The sequence below is a fragment of the Corvus cornix genome, chromosome 9 (genome assembly GCF_000738735.6).
Source record: "Corvus cornix cornix isolate S_Up_H32 chromosome 9, ASM73873v5, whole genome shotgun sequence".
Classification (NCBI taxonomy): domain Eukaryota; kingdom Metazoa; phylum Chordata; class Aves; order Passeriformes; family Corvidae; genus Corvus; species Corvus cornix.
Window position 1 is genome coordinate 18,066,431 of NC_046339.1, and position 21,819 is coordinate 18,088,249.

General features: G+C 42.1%; 1 protein-coding gene across 1 annotated transcript in view; it reads left to right on the forward strand.

Annotated features, from left to right (window-relative positions):
* EPHA4 (EPH receptor A4) overlaps positions 1–21,819 on the forward strand; it is a 103,880-nt gene that overhangs the window by 63,071 nt on the left and 18,990 nt on the right. Inside the window, 4 exon segments of the mRNA XM_039556855.1 lie at positions 13,429–13,553; positions 14,736–14,895; positions 15,934–16,045; positions 21,218–21,276. Of these exon segments, the coding sequence (XP_039412789.1) occupies positions 13,429–13,553; positions 14,736–14,895; positions 15,934–16,045; positions 21,218–21,276 (456 nt within the window).

The following is a 21,819-nucleotide window of genomic DNA, read 5'->3' on the forward strand; positions in this document are numbered from 1 at the left end:
ATTTTGGGAAACCACAGATCTTTCAAATATTAATGCAGTGGGAGATGCAGAAAGAAAAGTGATCCTAGTGCTAGAAATTTGGGAATTGCATGGAAGTGAACAGTGGGGAATACTTTTGGATGGGCAGATTTCAGCATTGAATATGAGATTTCTCAGAGACTTGAAGATGTCATGTGTTGACCGCCTCAGGTTTCTTCTGCTGCACGTTTAATTACGTGTGTAAGTTTAAGTGTCTGAGTAAGGAGCTTCTCCAAGCTGGCAGATGCAAGTGGGAGTTTCTTCTTAACAGCTCTGTGTTCTTGCAGAGGCTTTAACTGATGGTCTGTAATAAATGTGTAGTTAGGCATACGTGCTCCTGTCTTAAAAACAAAACCGGGAAAACTATTGTTGAGAAGGATTAAATTATTATTATTTTAAGGTAACTGCAGCATTCCACAAAGAAATAATAATTAAAATAACAACCGCTTGCTTTCTGGCAAAGCTGTCTGCACCACCCATTTCCATGAATTTGTATTCAAGGTGGGGGATACAAGTCTTGGTTGGAAGGAAATAAAAAAGTGCTTTCTAAAGATCCTTAGTAAATAACCAGCTTCAGGGTTCAGCGAACAGCTTAGACAAACTGCATGTCAGATAGAGCCAAGATGTAATTGCAGCATTTAAATAAAAATTTGGTCACATTTTTTAAAAGATCTCGTGGTTTGTTATGGAAAATGGAGGTTAGTTACACATCCTTCTAGGGAAAGAAATGCTTAATTTCAGCATTGGGGAATGTTGATATATTTAAGTCGTATAAGTTTACTTCAAGGAGGCATAAAATTCTGGTCTCAGTGCTGCTGGTACAGATGGATAGTTACCAAACTGACGGAGATGGAGATGTGGTCCTGCAGCTTTTATTTGCTCTGGACTATTTGACTGTGTGCTCACTTTCCCCGGCAGCACACTGACATTTCCCATTCATGGAGCTTGACGATTGGTATGAGCACTTCCCTTAAACAATTGGCACAGAAATATTTTCATGTGGAAAGAGAATTTGCCCAAGAATGTTTGTGCCTACTAGATGTTAAGATGGGCTTCTAAATTCTCTAGTTGTTTTTGCAGATGACTAAATTAATTGGAAAGCAGCCAGAGAGGCAGCAGAGTCCAGTTGGTAGTTCAGCAATAATAAAAGGCTTCGGAGAACTTTATGAAAGGTTCCATTAACCCCCTGCTGGTGTCCTCAAACAGGATTTTTTGAGAGAGTAGAAACACAAAAGCTAGGCTTCACAACTACCCCTGTGTGTCCATTCACAGTTTTTAAATCCACACAGTTACTAATTAAAATGCCGTGCAGAGTAGCACAAATAAACACAGCTAGTCCCTGAAGCCCAAAAGTTTCTGCATTGGCTCATAGTTTGGAGGGCAGGATGCTGAACTGACCCCAAAGGGTCGGTAATGCAGCCCACTCTGCTTCAGATATTCTGTCCTTGTGAAATGTATGTCAAGGCCATCCATATTCATGAAATCCCACTCCCAGAATGCCATCCCAAGGCAGCCCGTTATATTTTATTTATATGTTGCGTAGCATTGCTTTAAACCGTGAGGGCTAAATAGAGCTGTGGCATGCCTGCTGGTTCTCTATAATCATGTTTGCCAGATTCTGGTGGACATCAAAATGCTGAGCACACGAGTGAATACTGCTTCTTTCATTGAGAAATGTCACTTCAGATTTAGTCCCACGTGTGAACTGGTGTGCAGGGAGCGCTTTATTATCATGGCAGGGCTCCAGTGGGCTTCCCCTCCCAAACAAAGTGGGCAAATGCGTAGCCTCTCTCTGCATCCACTTGAAGGATTTCATGGCGTCTCCTTAGATTAAGGTAATCTGCCTTCATTACTAAATTCAAGAACCAGAGCCCCAGAACTTCGAGTGCACTCTGAGACTGGATTCAGGGTCTCTGAAAGTTGTGGTTTGGAAACTGGTGATAACAAAAGTTGACCATGGTTTTGTATTTATTTTTTAAAATGCAGTCAAGAGAGATGTAGGAAGCTCAAGCATTTGTATTTTATTCCTGTGGTCATTTGTATTTCAAACCATCCCTTATGGAAAAATCCTACTGTTAATTTAAAAGGAAATGATAGCTTTTGTCTCAGCCTTCTGAACTGTTCCCGCAGAGTTTATTAGGACTTTTATCCCTGCTATTGAATTCTATCACCTAGTCTTAAAAAGACGATTGACTGATTCTGATTTTTTATTAAATTCTTCTACTGCTCCATAAAATATCTTTGGTTTTGTCTGTATTAAAATCCATTGAAAGTATCCATGGATTATTACAGACAGAAAAAACCCTTAAACTGTAATGTGCTTTGGATATAAACGTCTTTCATTTCCATAGATGACCGAAGGCTAAAAGGGAAGCACTGAAATTTTTAATTAGCTTTTTATTATTTTTAATTTTCTATGTTGCTGTTAAGTGGTCCTGTCAAGAGATAATAGAACAAGACAGCTTTGACTAAGCAAAATAGGAAGGCATAGTGGGCTGGAAGAGGTGTCTTGTGTATGAATTGAGTTTTGTGTGCTGTCCCATTTATTTTAGCAAACAAATCAAGGCATGATCTGGAGACAACCCGCTACAAGGGCTCCCTGGGAAGATTGCGCTTGTCTCAGTAACAGACTGCGTTCTTTAAATCTGTCCTCTGAATCAGCCCCAATTTATCTTTCGAGCATAAAAGGGAATGCAGATGGAATAGCCGCAGCCTCCCATATAGTTTATCAGGATATTGTGCATGCACATAAATAAGGCAGAAAGTGACTGGAATATGTAAGTGGCTGAGTGTTAAATCCCATGTTTTTCAAGCTCCCTGGGCACTCTGGGATGGGGCAGCCAAGGGGAGTCCTGAAGGAGCTGCAGGGATTTGTGGGCTCTCTGTGATACCTCAGACAGGAGGTGCAGACCCAGCGGTGCCTTTGCAAGAGCCTCTTGCTGTCACTGCTGCCTGTGCTGAAGGTTAAAGCTGCAATTAATGGAAGGACTGGGAAAAACTGATGTGAAAAGGGTGGATTGGGCTCAAAGGGAGACTTCTCAGCACTGCTTGCACAAGTGGCATTTTGCTTTAACCAGAGTATCATCCTACCTGCTGCAATATGGGACTAGAAACGAAGGTCCAAACTCAGAGTACAGACCAGTCTGTGTGACTGCTGAGTGAATTTGGGATTATTGTTTTCGTGGGCTTTTATTTGCCCAGACTGTAGCTCAGTACTTCTCCAGGACATAATACTGGTTGGTCTTTGTACAGCTTAAAAGCCCCATAACTTCATGAGGTTGAATTTTTTTTTTTTAAATTTTTATTTACTTAGTTTATTTATTTTTAGGATTGAAATTTTTCAGACTTTGTAATGGCACTTGCAATGCACAGGAAACCAATTATTCTTTGGAGTGTTTTACACTGAGGCAGTCACCTTTAATATTTAATTGCTGATTCCACTTGGGGTTTTTCCAGCTGACACAATTTTAAAACGAATAATGCACTGGTTTTCTGTATCCAGCATAAAACCAAAAATAATGAAACCCCTTTATAAGTTTAATTATGTGCCACCTATGATGTAATTGGCTACTGACATCATGAAGTAAGATTTTAATTTTAAGGTTTATGCGTTTCAGGAAGCTTAGGGCTCTTCCCCAGTTTGTACCTCATCACTTTTTTTTTTTTTTTTAAATGAATGGCAAACATAGGTAATTTTGCTTTTCGCAGCAACACTGTGCAGAGCTTTTTTTCTCTCATCGGGTCTATTAATGATTTTTAATTTCCTGAACAAATCTGCCCGTTGTGGGTGAAGGAAAGGGGGTTTAATTCAGTTCCAGTGAAAGAACCTGGTGGGAGAGCTCCAAGTGTGAGTTAAATGTGCTGCAGTCTGATCCTCTGTGGTACTTTCCAAAAGCACAGAGTATCTTTTTCCCCTGGAGAAGAGGAACTTTCATGGGGAGTATGGCAGAGTGTCTTGCAGCATCCTGGGAGAATGAGGATCTCCAAGTGCTGTCAGACCAGTGTCTTTCACAAAGTGCTACTAACATGAGCCCAGAAAACCCAAACCTTGATTCAATCTCAGGCATTCTCAACAGCAGAGATTGTATCATGTAAAATCCATCTAACCTTTGTACAGAAGGTACTTCACCGGAGTTCCAACTGAACACTCTGAATATCAACTATAATTAAAATTTGTAGCTCGTTCAGCTGAAATGTAAATACGTAAATGCAAACCTTCTGCAACAGCCTCTCTGTGATGGAGCTGAAACTAAATATGGCTGAAGTTCCTTAACTTCGGTGACTTTGAAACAATTTATGCTCTCAAGTGTTAAGATGGGAATTGTGATTTTTATTGTTGAGTGAGTCCTGGGTTTGGATTCTGTTGGGTGCTGCAGGCTCAGGAGGACATGGCTGAGACCCAGCCTGCAGTTGCTGTTGGAGCTGTGGATCACAGTGGAAGTAAAATGTTCATAATTTTATTACTTTTTCTTCCACCAAGAATCTTGCCATTTCTGACTTTAGATGATTGATGTGAGAAACCCAAATGGCAAAGTCTAGTGCTATTACTGAAGCACTTCAGAAGCCAGGATGAGGCAATGTGGCCAAATCTATTTATTAAAATAGCGAATGCTGCTTTAGCAAAATGCGTCATACCATTAATTTATTTATTTTGTTTAGAAGATACTTCACTATTTCCAAGGCATCTAAGTGGCAAATAGGGCAGAGGCTTCTGTTTGTCTGGATTTCAAAAAGGCTTTTAAGCAGCGCTTTTTACAAAATCTTAATGCTGAAAGTAAGTGACAAAGGACGTTATTTAGCACATATATATACATCATCTAGACATCCATGTTTCAAGTAAATAAAAAGTAACTGTGTGAGAACCAAGGAGAACAATGTTAGGAGATGTGTTGCCTCATGTGCCAAATCACACATTTGCCCCATAGTGGGTTAAGCTTTATGCCCTAACTGTTGGGATAACCACATGCTCAGGTCACTTGGTGGTGAGTATAAGAAAGGACCAGGGAGCAGAAATGAGGCTTTCTTTTGATAGATACAGACATGGGGCATCAGGTGAGAGCTGTCCTATGCCCTATGAGACAAAGGGTTGCCCTGTTAAAACAGCAAGGTCAATATTTTTTTGTTGTTTTACGGATTATTGAAGCACTGTTGTAAGAGGTTTGAAAGCTGGACACAACAAGTGGTTTGCAGGGCACAGATACAGTAAGTTATTTCATTGGTTATGTACAGTTTAAGAACAGCTCTTCCCTTCTTGTGTGTTGACTGATGACGTGTGTGCAAAAATGTCTTAACTGTTCCGGCTGTGGGCAGGAGGATGGCAAAATGAAGGAGGAGTAGCTGGATGGTTGTTTGACTTGAGGAAGGGCTTAGAGAATTGGGTAGGGGTCTCATTTGAGGGCAGCTGGTGTTTCTTTAAGGGTAGCTTTGATTTCGTGGTGGAAGGGGCTGGGGGGGAATGGAGTTCATTTAGAAAAGGCAGCTCAGCAGATCCTCCTGTGCAGCAGTGCACAGGTGAAGGACAGGCTATTTCTGGGGAGGCATTACCTCTGGTGGCTACTTCTGGCTTCCTGGGAGGAACAGCAGGGTGTGTGCGTGAGGCAGGGTAGTCCTGAGGGGATGATGCTAAGTGGGGCATTTTCCTCTACGCTACTTATTTTGAACTGTTGGGGAATGCTCTATTTCCAACATTATTATCTGCTTTAATAACTAGGGGTTATGGTCTCTAACTCCTTTTTCCACCTCCCCCAGAGCCACTGTCCTCGGGTGCTGTACATTGTGGCACAGCATCAGGGGTTTCTGATGGCCTGTGCTTGCTGGACCAGCATCTGGGAAGTAAGAGGAAGTACAGCAAGTGCTTCCCACAAGTGTGCCACCCAAATTCAGGTCCTGGGGTCCCACCTCTAAGTGTGACAGCTCTGGCCCACAGCAGTCTCTCTTTGTCTGGACTGCCTGGCCCATTTTTTTTTGCTTCTCTCAATCCAGTATATTGTAGTGGAGCATCAGTGTTGGCTTCTTTAGGCTACAAAATTTATTGTTGTTTATACTGGGTCAGATTCCAAGCTCAACTAGAGGGAAGAGTAACTGCAACGTGACCTGCTTTGTGACCAGCGGCTCCAAAACTGCTCAGGTCAGACAGCTGCTGACTAATTCCCCATCTTAACAAATTACTTATAGCTCTGAAGTTTCTAGAGTAACTCACAGCTCTGAGTGTGTTCACCCTTCCATGTTAATCATTCTAGCATTTAGAAACGTTTCGGTGCTGGGGTTTTTAAGTGGTTGTGATGTTCAGATAGATTTTTATAAATTGCCGTATGACTGAAAGGCTTGTTTTCCTGTTTGTTTTAAACTGGCATTCATACATACAGGAAATACACAGTATTCTGCCATGTTTCTGTTGGCAACTATTAAGTTATCCGTGTCAGAACATGCCAACAGGATTTCTTAGCAAGCTAGCAGAAAGAAAACAAGCAGTTTTCAGATGAAATAGACCCCATGCTTGAGTTGTAATACAAATCTCTTGCTAAATGCTATGTAGATTCTATAATCTTTTGGTTTAAGGCAATCTTTGGGATTGTATCTTGCAGATTCAAATCTTTGGAGTAATTCCAGACCTGCATTGCATGAGCTGACATCATTATTTGGCCTTCAAAATTGGAGGGCCCAGTACTTGAAAATAATGTATTGCTGTCAAGAGCTGGCCCTCTTTAATCACTAGAACGAGCCCTCTCCTGGGCATGCAAAATCTTCTTCATTCTCCCTTCATTTCTGATGTAAACCACAGGGAACTGTGGTCATCTCAGTTCCTATAATAGTTTTGATCTAAATTAGAGCAGTTCTGGTATGCTGAAGTAGTCTGTGCTAAAAGCGACACAGATGTGCAGCCCAGAAAACACACAGGCTCTTTGTGGATCCTCAGCAGCCACTGCAAGTCACCAAGAAATGAAGCTGGATTGAGGTGGTAAAAATACAGCACTCTAATAATCCTCAATTTACTACTATTTGTTGCTGCTAAGAGCCTGGGTTTTCCTTCAAGCTTTTGATTTGATGCAAGTCAGAGCCAGCTTTTGTGGTTTGGCAAGATTTGCAGCACAGGTTCTTTTGGGAGAGGCAAGAAATGAAAAGTTTAAAACAGAGGAAATGTTTAAAACATAATAATACTGTGTTAACAGTCTTTAAAATCTCATTTTCTAGCCCCTTTCTTTATGAACACATCATTACAAGCATAACTGATGTGAGCTGGTCCCTAGGTTTGAGAGCCTGTTACTTGTTTTTCTCAGAGAACTTTGCGACTGAGTTGCAGAGCCTGGAAAGTAAGGGAAGATCCCTTGTGCCTGTCAGTTTGGGATGAAGGTGTCCTGCAAGAATACCCTGTGGCCAAGCTGGTGCTTTCCCTGAGCAGTGTAATTTCTAGCAAGAAGGAGGGAAAGTTCAGTTCAGCAGCATTAGGGCTGGTTAAAGGGATTGGGAAGAAAGGGGCCAAGCTCAGCTGTCATGCCGCTTCTCACTGCGCCGGCCAGGATTTTCACGTGTGGGTGGATAACCTTGGGCGCTTTACTCCAGAGGCAGAGATTTAAAGTCTTTGCTTTAAACGCTAAAAGCTTGAAAATGCTGGCCTGAATCTTGGCGTGTCTCACTCTCCAGGCTGGGAGGTGTTCCTTGCCAGTCGTCATTCCTGGGGGAAGGAGAGGCAGACAGTGGGAAGACAGAGGACTCGGGAATGTCTTGGGAAGCTTCCAATGGCTTGGTTGAGCAGTCAGGCCTCTAGCTCCTTGTCCAAGTCTTAACCTGGTCCAATCATCACTAGTATAAATGTTTGCTCCACTTTTACAGAGGGAATAATGAAAAAAGCCCCAAATATGCATGTGGTTAATTTTTAAAGTGCACAGGCAGCCCACAGACTCTGGCAGGTCCCTCGGAGAAAGGCGTAGCTGTCATGCTGACAGTGAGGAATGGGAATGCCAGACTCCAGCTTGGCTCTTCAGATGTGCACAGACATCTAATCTGTGAGAGCACATCACCTCACACGTGTGCAGGAGCCTTTCCTGTGCTTATCCTGATGGACATACGTGGCTTGTACATATGCTTTCCATATGTTTGGAACTGTGGTCATGCTTAAATGTTTTCTGGTCCTAGTGAGGCCACATCTGGAGTGCTGTGTCCAGTTTTGGGCTCCTCAGTGCAAGAAAGACTAGGAGCTACTGGAGAGAGTCCAGTGGATGCCACAAAGAGGATGATGGGTCTGGAGCATCTCCCTTATGAGGAGAGACTGCAGGAGCTGGGCCTAGTTAGTCTGGAGAAGACTGAGGAGATCTCATTAATGCAACAATGAGGTCTCAAAGGGGTGCCCGGAGGATGGTGCCAGACTCTTTCCAGTGGTGCCCAGTGATGGGACAAGGAGCAATGACTATAAACTAAAACATAAGAATTTCCTCAACATGAGGAAGAACAGCACTGGAACAGCTGCCCAGGGAGGTCATGGAGTCTCCCCTTCTGGAGACATTCCAAACCCATTTGGATGCATTTCTATGTAACCTGCCCAGGTGACCCTGTCTTGGCAGGGGGATTGGACTGGATGATCTCCAGAGGTCCTTTCCAACCCTAACATTCTGTGATTCTGTGAGAGAGAACTGCCTTCTTTTTAATTTATTCTGGTACATGTAACTAAAGAGGGCTGGACATTTCTCTCTTCCCTCAATTTGAAGTCAGTGTGACAGCTAGTTAATTAAGATGCCCTCTTACATGAATAAAATTATCAGAATCTGACTCAGAGCATTGCCTTTAGAAATTATTAAAACCATATTTGATTCTTTGTGCTGTATATCCTTTTCCTGCTGCGAGATTATTTACTAATATAATTTACAAAATCTTGCATAAACCCCCACAGTGTTACAAGGTAAATGGTCAAAGAGAAAACCTGAAATGTGCCAGGTTCCCTTCTGTATGTTGTGTCCTAATCAAGAGAAGATCTTTTAATGGAAGATCTTTTAATATCTTGTTTTGATTTCTAAGAGGACTTTTCTTCAGTGTTAGATTCTCAGAAATCTTATCTTTTTTTTTTTTTTTTTTTTTTTAAGTAATTAATAATGGAGCAGGCTTTTAGTATCTACCCTGGAAGGTAAAAACGCTTAATCACAGTAACATCATTAGTGCTTTCAAGCATTTAATTTTGATGCTTGACAAAGTGCATAGCCATTGATAAGAACAAATAAGTGTTGTGTGCAATTGAGGGAATAAAGAAAAGCATGAAAACCCCTAAGCTTCAAGTAATTAAATTTAAATATGTTATTTGAATTTAGCTGAGATAATGTACAAACTGTGGGTATATTTTTCAGTCAGTGAAAGACCCCTTGAGTAAACATGATCCATTTAAATTCAAATCATGGGGAGTGGAAAGTAAACCCTGCTGTGGGTAAGAAGGCATCTTCAATAAAGCACTGGGCATTGTGTATCTTTGATATCTGAGTACTCATGTGCTGTACTTTTATAAAGGGCTGTTTTCACTCATGGATGCCTACATGCCAGAGACTTTATTGCATCTATTTATTTCCTGGTTTTTTCCTCTTTCCTTTCCCCCCCCACCCCTCCTAATTTGAACCAGTAATGAAAAACTGACACTCTGCCTCTGCCATCCTTTAAAGCGCCTCAAAACTGCTACAATTCAGCACTTGCTAGCCTTGGGATATGGTTTTATGGCATTTGGGTGAAGTTTTTGTAGTACATCTGTGCTCTTTCTCTCTCTGTAGGCCGCAAGCTCAGAACTGAGGTAATAAAACTACTAGTAGGTGTTTAATGGCAGGTTATTGAGGAAGTAGATGAAAGAAAATTGCAACATTCACATCAGTAGGGAGTGGGGTTTTTAAGGGAGAGGAACTGCTGAGCTTTGAACTCAGGAAAGTTACACTTGGTGCTTTTGTTCAAGGGGGGGACCCCTTTTTAGGCACCAAAATAGCTCATTCTGTGAAATGAGCTGTTCTGGTAGAATTGGTGCTTGGTATGTGCAGTCTGTGCACGTGTGGCAGAAAGGTCGCTGTTGTAAGCAGTGATGATTGAGAAACAAGTCATTGTTTCCTGCTCCTTTCCAAGCATAAGGGAGCAGGGTGGAGGAAAGTGCAAAAAGTGAAAGAAAAAGTTATCTCCCACTCCTTTCCATGAATTTTGTGGGATCTTACAGTGAACATCTTAATTGTGTACATTACTCTTTTTTGGTCAAGCTGTCCTCAATGTGTTTTAGGTAGGAATGTGTGTATCTAATGATCAGTTAGCCCACGCACATAGAAGAGAATATTTTGTCTTTTATTCTGCTTGTGATGAAAGCATCATTTTACAACCTTACATGTTTATCTTCACATCATCCCTAAGAGGCAATTTAAAGGCAAAAGGCAGAAGAACAAAGAATGTAAATATTTTGCACAAGCTTACTCAGAAGGCTGTGTCTGCTGCCTGGAGTGCCGTGTTGAGCTGGCAGTGCTGATGTCCTCTTTGTCCTGGACAATATTGACCAGACTCTTACACCCTTTGGTAATACATGTGCAGGGAGAAACTGTTGTTCTTCCAGGAGTCCAGTCTTTCAGGTCAGATGGTGGATCCTGAAAAACAAGTAAAAAAAAAAACAAACCTTATTTATAGGGCTACTTGCAGAAATAAAAGGGAATTGTTAACTGAGGATCGTATCCGTGCAGTGGGATAACCGTAGTACTCCCTGTGGGTACTGGGTCCAGTTCCTCAAGGTCCTCAGAGTTTCAGCTCACTACCCTATTGCACAGACCATTGTAGGTCTGTGCTGCCGAGATGTCGCTCCTGAAGAGCCTCTTGCAGTTCTGGTACTCGGTCCTGTAGTTGGACTTTGGCATTCTTAGGATTTCTGTATAGCATATAGAGAGGCAGGTTGTGCAGTCAAAACAAAGAAACAAATGGTTTATCTCCAGAATCTAGGAGAAAGGAAGATACTAAAAGTTAAGGGAATGAATTTGCTTATAAAGGGCAGGAAGGAAAAAATAGGGCTATTCTTAAAATTGTAAGGAGTAATGAAGGGGTTGATGTACAAGTGCTTTTTGTGTCCTGGAGGGCAGGAGCGTGTTGCTTATTCCAGTATGGTGTAGTGCCTAAGATCAGCTGTCCATTTTTGGGAGATGGGAAAAAGCACTTGTTAAGCTATATTAAGCTAAGAGTCTCTCACAAGAAGGCTTAGTTAATATAAATTCTTCTGCTGCAAATAGCCATTTTACAACAGAGAAGAAATGCGTTTTCATACAGCACTTACCAGCCCAATATTGAAGGACTCACTAAATTCCCATATAGATGTCTGCCGAAATGAAATGGGAAACCAAGGAGGTTAAAGAGAGGATAGAGGGAAAAAAGTGAACTTTCTCTCTACAATTCTTGAGGTCAGACCAGCATAAATGACAGATTCTCAGTAAAAAGAATTGCTTGTCTGCCCTGCATGAGGCAGCAAACTCATTAACTAAGCAGATTTCTCTCCGCTTGGTTTATCAGTAATGATGTGTGCACGTGTGTTTCAGGGTAACAAATCTGATTTCTAATTTATTAGCTGAGCAGTATTCTTATTGCAGAGGGGAATTAAAAAAAGGTTTGACTCTCTGTTGAGGAAGTGTGAGGTTATTAAATAGGTTTGCAGTTGTGCCACAGGTATAATTTGATGGAGCACACCTGAATCCTCCCTGTTGGCTGTGTTTATAGTCTCCTCTGTCATTCAGTATTTGCCGTTGCCTGTGAGAGACAGACAAGGAAGAAAGAGATAAAGGTTCTGGAGGCATTTCTAACAGAGATGCCAAACTGTCAAATAGTAAATCGGGAAGCAGCTCCCTGATGGTTTCACATCAAGAGGAGACACCCTTTTGTGACTGCGGTGTCTACCGGTTATTTTCACTTCCATCAGAACTGTCTGATATGGTCAAGTAGGTTGAGGCTTTCAGCATTCAATTTTCCTTTCATTTATAGTGACTGTTTTATTTATTTGTCTTTCTTGGTAGTTTTCAAAGATACCTGTTTCAAGGATACTTTTAACTTTATAACATTTTCATGGAGCTTCATCCCAAAGTTAAAGGTAGAAAAAAGAAAAAAAAAAAAAAAAAAAAAAAAAAGGGGGGGAATGGGGAAAAAAGAGCAGCTACAGTGTCAGGGGACAAAAGAAGAAATATATTCAATTTAGGAAGACCTCTAATCTCTGGTTATACAGGACAGCTTTGTTAGATAAGATTAAAATTTTCATGAATGTCCCTTTTTATCCCTGGAGACTCCGCCATTTTTACCAGCTATTGTCAGCATCAAAAGAGCTTGATAACAGCTGGCTAGAGACGTGACCACACAGCAGCGCAACAGCAAGAAAGGGGCAGCCGGGTTCATAAATCTTCAGAAAACCCGTTCCCCAGCGCAGCCATGAATCTGCTGCTATCACAGGCAAAGGGAGAAGGCATTGTCCTCCAGCCAGTCAGAAACCTGAACTTCAGCATTAGCAGGGGCTCTTTAGACAGTGTACGGTGTACAAAGAGATGTTTTCCATTATCTCCTTCATTGCAGCCCTTATTACTGACACAGATACAGTTTAAAGGGTCTTGGAGTTTAGCTTGTTGCTAGGTCGAGTTTTTCCAAAAATGCTGCAGCCCTTTCCCTTGGTGGTGCAATCCTGCTTTTTCTATTCATGGCATCAATGCAGCGCCACATGGGACCGGGTCAGGCGATGCCATTTCGGCACACAATGGACCAGTCTCTGGTATCTTTTGGCTGGGAAGGAGCTACCAAAGCCAGAATCTGACCCTTGGCCATTTTCCAGGGACTGCTCACAGATTTGGGTGTAAGCAGGGCAAGTTATGAGGCACAAATTGGCTCAGACTCTTGAAATACAAGTTTCCTGGTTTTAATGGAAGGGCCCAAATTCATACATATTCAGCTTTACTCTGGCCTTACTTAATTCAATGGCAATATTTTCTCAGCTTTAGAGAAACCAGATTGGAATCTCAGGAACTTCACAGTTCCTGTAAAGTAAATACCTAATGAAATAACATCAGTTAATTTCAGGAGATGGAAGAAGAGGACCAAAATGACAGAGAACAAAAATAAGAGGTCCTTTGAGTACCTTGATCTCTTATGAAGGTTTTTACCTGGGCATCATGAACATTGCAGTGTTTAGACAATTGTGTTGTTACTTGAAAATCCACCTATCTAGTATTGTCCAGGATCCAAACCCAATCTTTCTTAGAGATGATTAAATGTAATTTTGTTAGAGAAAACAGGAAATATACTTCATGCTTCTAATTTCCCCTTGCCCCCACCCCCCCAAGAAAAACCCAGTTTCTGAAAGTGCTTATGTTGTGAAAGTTACAATTAAAAATACATTTTCCTCATTAAAACTAAATTATCACTTATAATGTTTTTTTTTTTTTCTTCTGGCAGCTCCGTCCCCGATTGCATTGATCCAGGCTAAGGAGATAACAAGGCACAGCGTTGCCTTGGCTTGGCTGGAACCTGACAGGCCAAACGGAGTCATCCTGGAGTACGAAGTCAAATACTATGAAAAGGTACTGCTCAAAAAGGGGCAAGCAAGGAGTTCCCTTTGGGTTTGGGCAGAGCTTTTTTACTTCATTCCACTGCGGTTTGTTTCCAGATAGGATTCCATCATTTGAAACCAAATAGATTCAGTTTAATAAAATCCAGTTAAGGATTTCATGTACTTGAATGGTTGCTTGGAAGAGTAAGACTCATAGACTCTTCCAGCTGTATGGTATGAGTTTATTTTGTTATTTCTTTCCTACCTAGAAACTGAGCTTTTATAGCAATCACATTTATAATGAGAGTCAAAAATGTTGGGCAGAAGTGAAACATTAGCTTTACTTCATAGACAGAAGTATAATAATGAAGTATATAACAGAGTCATAATAATAAGATCTGTTTGCTGACAGCTTCTGCTTAGAGTGATAGTGTGGACTGGCTGGCTTTTAACAGAGAATAAGGAAAGAAAATTAGATTCTTCATACTTTCCAAGTTAGAGATGTTATTCCTTCAAATAACTTCTCGAGTAGGGAATTATGAAAAGAGCTATTTTCTTTGAAGGCTCTCTGCTAAAATGAACAATTACCTGCTCTTGCTTGTGTGCACTGTCTCTCACATTCACACTCATACTTCTAATTTTTTTAATAAAGAAAATCACTTACTTGGTTTCCACATACAGAAAAAGGTGTCTGATCTGCAGGGAAGCTAGATTGTTACATTTTCTGATAAAGTTTTCAGCCAAAAATAGATCAATTTTTAATAATGGACTTTTTGGAAGATATTTTCTAAGTTTTTTCTTTTTTAAAATATTGTTATCATTTTTTAAATATGGTTTCTGGCTGGTAGGAAGAAAAAGAAAGTGCCAGCATGTGTGAGTAAAATGTGCTGTTCATCAATAGGATCCTATTTGAATGCTTGGCTGTTTGCCAGAGGTTTTCATTGTGTGATTTCTTAAATAATCAGTGATATATGAGCATCATACCTACTGCCTCATCCTCCCTTTTTGGCTTGCTCAGAGCCCCCTGCAGCACACAGTGCTAGGGGGATTGAGCAAGGCCAGCAGCAGGAGCCCTCAGGATGTATTTTGAGAATTCCTTCACTGTTACTCATCCTCTTTCATCACAACAGTTTTGGCAAGGCAGTGGGGGTTCCAGGTTCACTGTGCAGGGAGGCATTTTCACTCCATCACCGCTGTGTTCTCCTGTTGTCAGGACCAGAACGAACGCAGCTACCGAATCGTGAAAACGGCCTCCAGGAACACCGACATCAAAGGCCTCAACCCCCTGACCTCGTACGTGTTCCACGTGCGGGCCCGGACAGCAGCAGGGTATGGAGACTTCAGTGGGCCCTTCGAGTTCACAACTAACACAGGTAAGGACAGTCCCACTGAATTCTTCTGCTTCTCCTCGAGCAGAGGGTGCAGATGTAACGGGGCTGTGTGCTGGGACTTTCCCGTTGGATGCTTGGACTGGGGTGTGTCTGCTCTGAGAAAATGTTCCTCCATGGCCGTGAAGCTGGCATGAGACATCTGTTTGGATGTGCTGCATTCTAGATTCTAGCAATGGCAGTACTTCACTGTGGCATAAGGAAACATGCACCCCATAAATACTTGGAAGCCATTGATGCTTGAGAGATTTTATGTCCTGTAAATGTAGGCGTTTGCACGTTTCTGGAATATATTTTAAGAAGAATAGAACCCTGTTACTCCTCTTTACAAGCTGTTGACACAGATCAGTTAGGTGTCCTACATCAGCTCCCATATTTGCACTTTTTCTTAGACAGTCATATAAAGACAAGAATGCTCAAACTACGTTGTCAGTAGGGCTTTTCACTTGGCTCAAGGAAACGTGCAAATTCAGCCCCCAAAATGTTTGCTTTTCAGTGGCAGAAAGCACTGTGACCAAGCCTATTTTATTCTGGACATACAGGTCTCCTTAAATCAAGTTAAGGTCATGCCAGTTAGTGGCAATATCATTCAGGATGTTAACAACTGAAAACAATCCATCAGGAGGGGGGTAGACATTTTAAAATAACTTACTCTTCTATTGTCAGTTGGGGAGTGATCATCTAGCCCCACTGAGAGAAAAAGGAGGAGGAAAGAAGTGTGGAAAGCAATTAGAAAGGAAAAAAAAATTAGCCATTATACCCTCTGAGCAGCACTGGAGGGGAGAAGGAGAGGGAGTCCTTGTTCCTGATGAACTGAAGTTTCCCAAATCATTATCAAACATCATGTCTTCAGCTCATTAGCACCCTGTTGGAAAATTGTGTCAAATGACGATATAATAAAGGCCTGAAAGTAGATTTGAGTGCTACTCTAAACTGCCTTCACAAGCCAGAAAGCTGATTGAGTGCTACCTAGGTTGATTTTTTGAGGTTGTCTGACACTAATGTTCCCTTTTCTGTTTTCAGTTCCTTCCCCCATCATTGGCGATGGTACCAATCCCACAGTGCTTCTTGTTTCAGTGGCTGGCAGTGTTGTTCTTGTGGTCATTCTCATTGCAGCCTTTGTCATCAGCAGGAGGTAAGAACTTAAGCTTCTCTCTCCCTCTCTCTCTTTCATCAGAGAGCTTTTTGTCTCCTCCAAACAAAGCTAAATTCTTTGATTAGCATCATAAACAGTACATTTGCATTACAAGCCTTCTCCCATGTAGCTTTGATCTTCTCGACATTAGTACCAAGCAGCATGTGATGTAATGGCAATAGTTCCAGCTCTATTTGCCCTTCAAATGCAAAGCTGATTCCAATAACTGGCATTGAGAAGCAAGCCAGCTAGAGATTTGTGGTTAGTGTAATTTGAAGTTAAGTTTGATGGGTATGGGTACAGTAGATTTTCTTGGACTGACTCCTGATAGGGAATAAACAATGGCGCTTTTGTGAACTAAGCCATCAGACTGCTATGCTGGTGATTTTTGTGTTAGTCTATGAGTCTGCACTAGTGTTTCAGGTTAGTCCTTCCTGTGTGAGAGGATGTGACTGTAAAATGGAAGCCACAGTCATTCAGCATCAGATGCAGTAACACAGCAGAACTGGATCGATGGTTATTTCATCGACGTAGCACCACAATCTTCTACCAAGTGCTTGTTCATTTTCCCAAATTCAGCCCAAGCATCAGGAACAATCCTGTGAGTGGGAGGACAGTGTAGCAGAAACACAGTGTGAGTGTTTCTGTCTTCATATTTGTGTTCAATCTCATTTAAAAAGACCAGCATGATCTTGCCTCAGTGTAACTTTGAGATAAAACTGGTTTTATCGTTACTGCGTCTGAAGCCTGGGATCTGAGGGGTGCACATTTTGTCAGTCTCTATTGGTCGGTTTAATGGCATCAGCTGTAAATGTGCTCAAACTCCTCTTCATTTGCTCTTTAAATTGTCCTAGAGAGCAGTTAAGTGCCTATGATTGTAGTATCTGGAAAGTAGACATGCATTGTGATCGCTCTGTGTGGGTGTCCAACTCAAAGCCTCCATGCTGGCAAGAGGAAAGAAGAGCAGAACATATGAAAATGTGATGTGGAGAGACAGGTTTATTAAAAGCCATTGCAACAGAAAATAGCATCACTGAGCTTGATGACTTAATCTCCTCTCCACTTTTATTGATCACTTTATTATTTAAGGTAGGATTGATAGCAGGATACATTGGATTTCTAATTATGAGTCGCCACATTGGAGAATTGAGCCTGTTGAGCTGCTTTGAGATGATTCCTTCCCTTCCTCCCCCTATAAAAAAATGCCTCTTCCCAAGGCTGATAAACACTGCTTGGTGATTGGCCCTCAATGGATCACTCTTTAGAAAATGAACTGTCAACCCCTTGCCCTCGTATTGATTCTCTTTAGGATCGGCCATAAAGCTGTCAGAGGAGAGGCTGCCTGGAGCCAGGTACTGACAGACCTGCTGGGCTCAGACAGGTCTGCCCAGGGCTGTCTGCTCACTTATCTCTGCCCAGAGTGTGCAGTTGCACAAAGGCACCACAGAGCAGGTGGGCTGCAGGGACAAAAGCCCAGTCCAGGCACTGGTGGCAATGGAGATAAAAGCATCCCGGTGGCTGTGGGCTCACGGATGTCCTGTGGCTCCTCACTGGTATCTCTCAGAGAGGCCATGGAAGGGGAAAGACGGAGCAAGATGAATGAAATACTAGGACAGTGAAACTGCTCTGTGCGTACTAATGCACGGTGCCTTGCTAATTAATAGCCCTCAATACACAGCTCTCCAGTAGCTGGAAGTAGCTCTCAATAAACAGAATCTACTTTAATATTCACTCTTACTCTAATGATTTTAACCACTATCACAATGTCATTTAGAGGTGTGGACTTTGGGGATATTTCACAATCTTCCTAAGCCTGCAGAAGTTAATAGCAAAATAATTATACTTTGTTCCAAAATTACTTCAGATGAGAAAAAGCTTTTCTGTCCATACAAGTCCCCATGAGAAGGTTTTGTAATCTAGCCATGACCTAAAAGTCGTATTCGTACAATCAAACCTGTGCTTTGGCCTGCAGACATGGCCTCTCTGCATCCACGAGCCAAATGTGGGAACTGGGCATATGCTGTGGATGCCCACTTTTGAACACGGGGTTATTACTGGTAATTTAGCATCATGCTTTTTTCAAGACATTGTTCAAATCCCAAAATTCATCTTTACAGCAGAATTAGTCAAAGGACTTTGCCTTCAGGCAGCTCAAGCTGTTTGGTTCTGTCCTTCGACAGGAGAACCAATCTGCCTAATGTTCATTTAAATTTCCCCAGGTTTGGATGGGCAGGACATGGCGTGGGTGTTTCTAAACCCTGCTCTGCAGGAATGCTGAGGGAAATTGCAGCATCTCTAAATGAGTTGTAAAGGATTCGGGGAAGTGTAAAACAGAGAGAGACACCTTCTAAAAGGGCTTGCATGGAGTTACATGGTCTGACCGAATCCTCTGGTCGTCTGAAAGTTTCTCTCAGAAATTCTTCCAGCTGATAGATTGATTTATCTTTGCTCTGCCGACACATTTGCCCACCTTTTGCCAGTGGTGTGGGAGCAGGTGCTCTGCCAGCCTGGTGCCTGAGCCCCCCCAGCCCCTCTTTCGTGAGGGAAGGAGGAGGTGGGAGCAGGGGCATGGTAACCAGGTCCTGCTGTTTCACCTCAGTGCCTGCTAATTCACCTCAGTGCCTGCTAATTCCCCTGCTGTTAACTCCTCTTCATCACCAGCCCCACCTGTAGCTCTGCCTGTCTCTGACCCCTGCAGTTCTGAAAGCTTCTGTGTTCTTTTCCTGAATGCTGGCTACTTAATCACCACTGCCAAAATCCCTGTAATTAGGGTATTCAGATCTGTGACAAAGGCTCCCTTCTGCCACTCAGGTGAGCTGCCCCAGAGGCAGCCCCAGCCCGTGTTCGTGGGGCTCCTGGGCTGCTCTCCAGGACAATGGCACACAGCAGTGTCCTGCCCAAAGCCAGGCAGAAGAGGTCAACAGGTAACACGTGGAGAAGTGGAAGTAGGTAGTTAGTTTGGAAGGTATTATTTAAACTTAATAAGCTACAATTATATTGCTTGAACAGTAATCCCTTTGTTTCCCTTCGTTTTTTGCAAGTCTTTGAGTTTTAGTGGGAGAAGGTTATTTTTTAATCTGTTGTTAGGGTGCTTGTACTTTCTAAAAATAAGATAAAGAGGATTTTTTTCATACTTAAAATGCTTTCATGCAAAGTCTGTTTGCATTTTGTATTTCCCATCTGTGCCTGAACATTAATAAAATGGATTTGAAGGGTCCTGATTAAAATGCAGAATCTTTTTTTTCCTTTTTTTCTTTCCTCTGAGAGAGTTGTATAATACCTGAAACCATCTCTGCAGTCCCCTTAGCTGAGCTGGTCCTGTGTGGCATTGGGTGAGATTTGTGCTGCCCCTTCCTTCTTACTCAGTTCAGTAGCTGGCAGCAGAACATCATCCCATTATTTCACTCAGCTCTATTATACCAGTGCTGTAAGTTCTGGGGCAAGTGAATTGTTTAAATGGATGTTTGGATCCAGTGTGGGTTTTAGTAATGCTCTTCTTGTGAGTGGAGCCATTTGTGTTTAAGTTATTTGCGTCAAGAAAAGAAGCTCCCAGCGGTTTATGGTTGGCTGTGTACCTGCTTTTTCTGTCTGAGCACAAGCCGTGTCGATGTTGGGAACTGTGACATTTGGTTCAAAGATCAGGTTGTCTTCACTTGTCAAACAGGATTTTTTTCCTTCTGTTTCATGGTTAATTTATATTTTTTTATTATTGGCGTAGTGTGTTGTATGACCCAGCACTAGGACTGCAAAGGCTGGGAGATGGCCTCCCAGTTGACAGCAGTGGGAAGCTGCCATTCCACAGGGCAGGTGCAGAGTGGGAAGTGAGATGCTTTTTGATAAGGGGCAGAGGGGTTTTGCTGACAGGAGAGGTATGGTAAGACTCAGAGATTTGCTGCAAGTGAGGCTCTCAGTTATATCTTTTCTTCCTGTTTTCTGTGAGTTTTTTGACCCCTTTTAACTCACATCTTACAGGTTTTTGTTGCACCTGCTCCCATTTTCCTCTTCTCCTATTCACCATTTTCAGCCTATTAATTAACCCAGTCTCACTCTGCTGGCCCTGGCAGACCTGTTTGTTCCTTGCCCCACTTCAGGCAGCGGCTGCACGTTGCTGGCAGTGCCAGTCTTGGCCTCTTGTTCTCTAGGCTTGGTTTCTTCTTCTGCCTTCCCTCTTCTCTCCACCCCAGCCTCTTTCCAGTCAGCTCGCCTGGGTCTGACTGGGTAACTTGGATTTCCTGGGAAAACTGAGAGTAAGCCCTTCTCTTCAGCAGTGTCTGTTGCTGTGCTTGGTTCTGAGCATTCAAGGATGGATGGGTGAAAGCCCAAATAATTTCCCTGTGTCTCTGTAGCACTTGATGCTGGGCAACTTCAAATCTCTACACATTTGGCTGAGCAGACTCCTAAATATCCTCCCTAACAAACTAACTTCTTGTATTAGCTTTTCATAGTTCTGCTTGTCCATTGAAGCTTAAAGCTGAACTAATTAAATACATAACTAGATTACAATACCACATGTGTAGGTGTAGAAGTAGTAATCTACAGAATTAACATACTCTGCTACATTATTTTCTCTAGCTCAGAGACTTAGTAGAGGAGCTCTGCCACCAGGAGTTCTTCAGCCCTTATAATTAAGAAGTGATTAAAAGAATAAGCAAAATCCTTGGAATCTTCATTTTTGATGGTCAAAAGTGGTGGTTTTTTTGGTTGTTTGTCTTTTTTTTTTTTTCTGCTGAGATCCTGATTTCCATGTTAAGAGACTTGTTTCCAGTTTTAAATTTGCAGTTAAATAAGTGTATTGATGTCGGCATTTGCCTAATGATGTTTGAAAATCAATCTACCAAAACACCTCCGTGGTAGATTTAAATCCCTGCATAGCAGGGCTAAAAAACAATTTGGCCCTTCAACTGCAAAACTAAGTTTGAAGAAAAAGTAGCTGAAACATGAACTATTTTTTCTTTCTTTAAATGCTGAGATGCAAATAGGTTTGTGTTTCCTTTGATGCTCTGTTGATGCCAATAACACATAGAGGAGCATGAGGATCCTCCTGCCCTGGCTGTGTGTTGTGTCATGGCTGTGGCAGGTGCCAGCAGCTCAAGTCTCTGCAGGTCAGGACAACCGAGCTTGTTTCAGAGTGAGATCCTTATTCTAATCTCCCGTTGTGCTTTGTTCTGACAGGCGCAGTAAGTACAGCAAGGCGAAGCAAGAGGCCGATGAGGAGAAACACTTGAACCAAGGTAAAAGGCTCTGGTGCTTGGGTTGTAAAATATGGCTCATGTTCTGGTGCTCGGGAAATAAGGGATTGCATTCTTCTTGAGGCGAATATGTTTCTGGTTTCCCCTCTTGCAAACATTCTACTTTGAAATTAATTTATTTTAGTAACAGGGAAAACAGAAGTTATCTGGGTAAAATGGTTTGAGGGTACAGACAGGAGAAAAGTTTATCAAATTTTTGCATTGCTCTTTGCCACTGAAAGACACCTGTTCTGGGCCACTCGAAATTTCGGCAGGATTTTTCCCCACAGTACTTTGCTAAAGCAGTTTCTGAATGGGCCAGAGGCAATCCTGCAGGAAAGAGAATGTGAACTTTGCTGCCTTTTTTTCAGCACTGAATCCTATGGCTTCTTCCGTGTACCAAACCCAGGACCTGAGCTCAGAACTTCCTGGCTCCCATAGGAAAAAGGGATATATTTTATTCTCACAGGTCCATGACTGGCCATTGGTATGCTAGTGATGGCAGTGATTTGTGAAGCTCATTAATTGGCAAAAGCCTGATTCCTT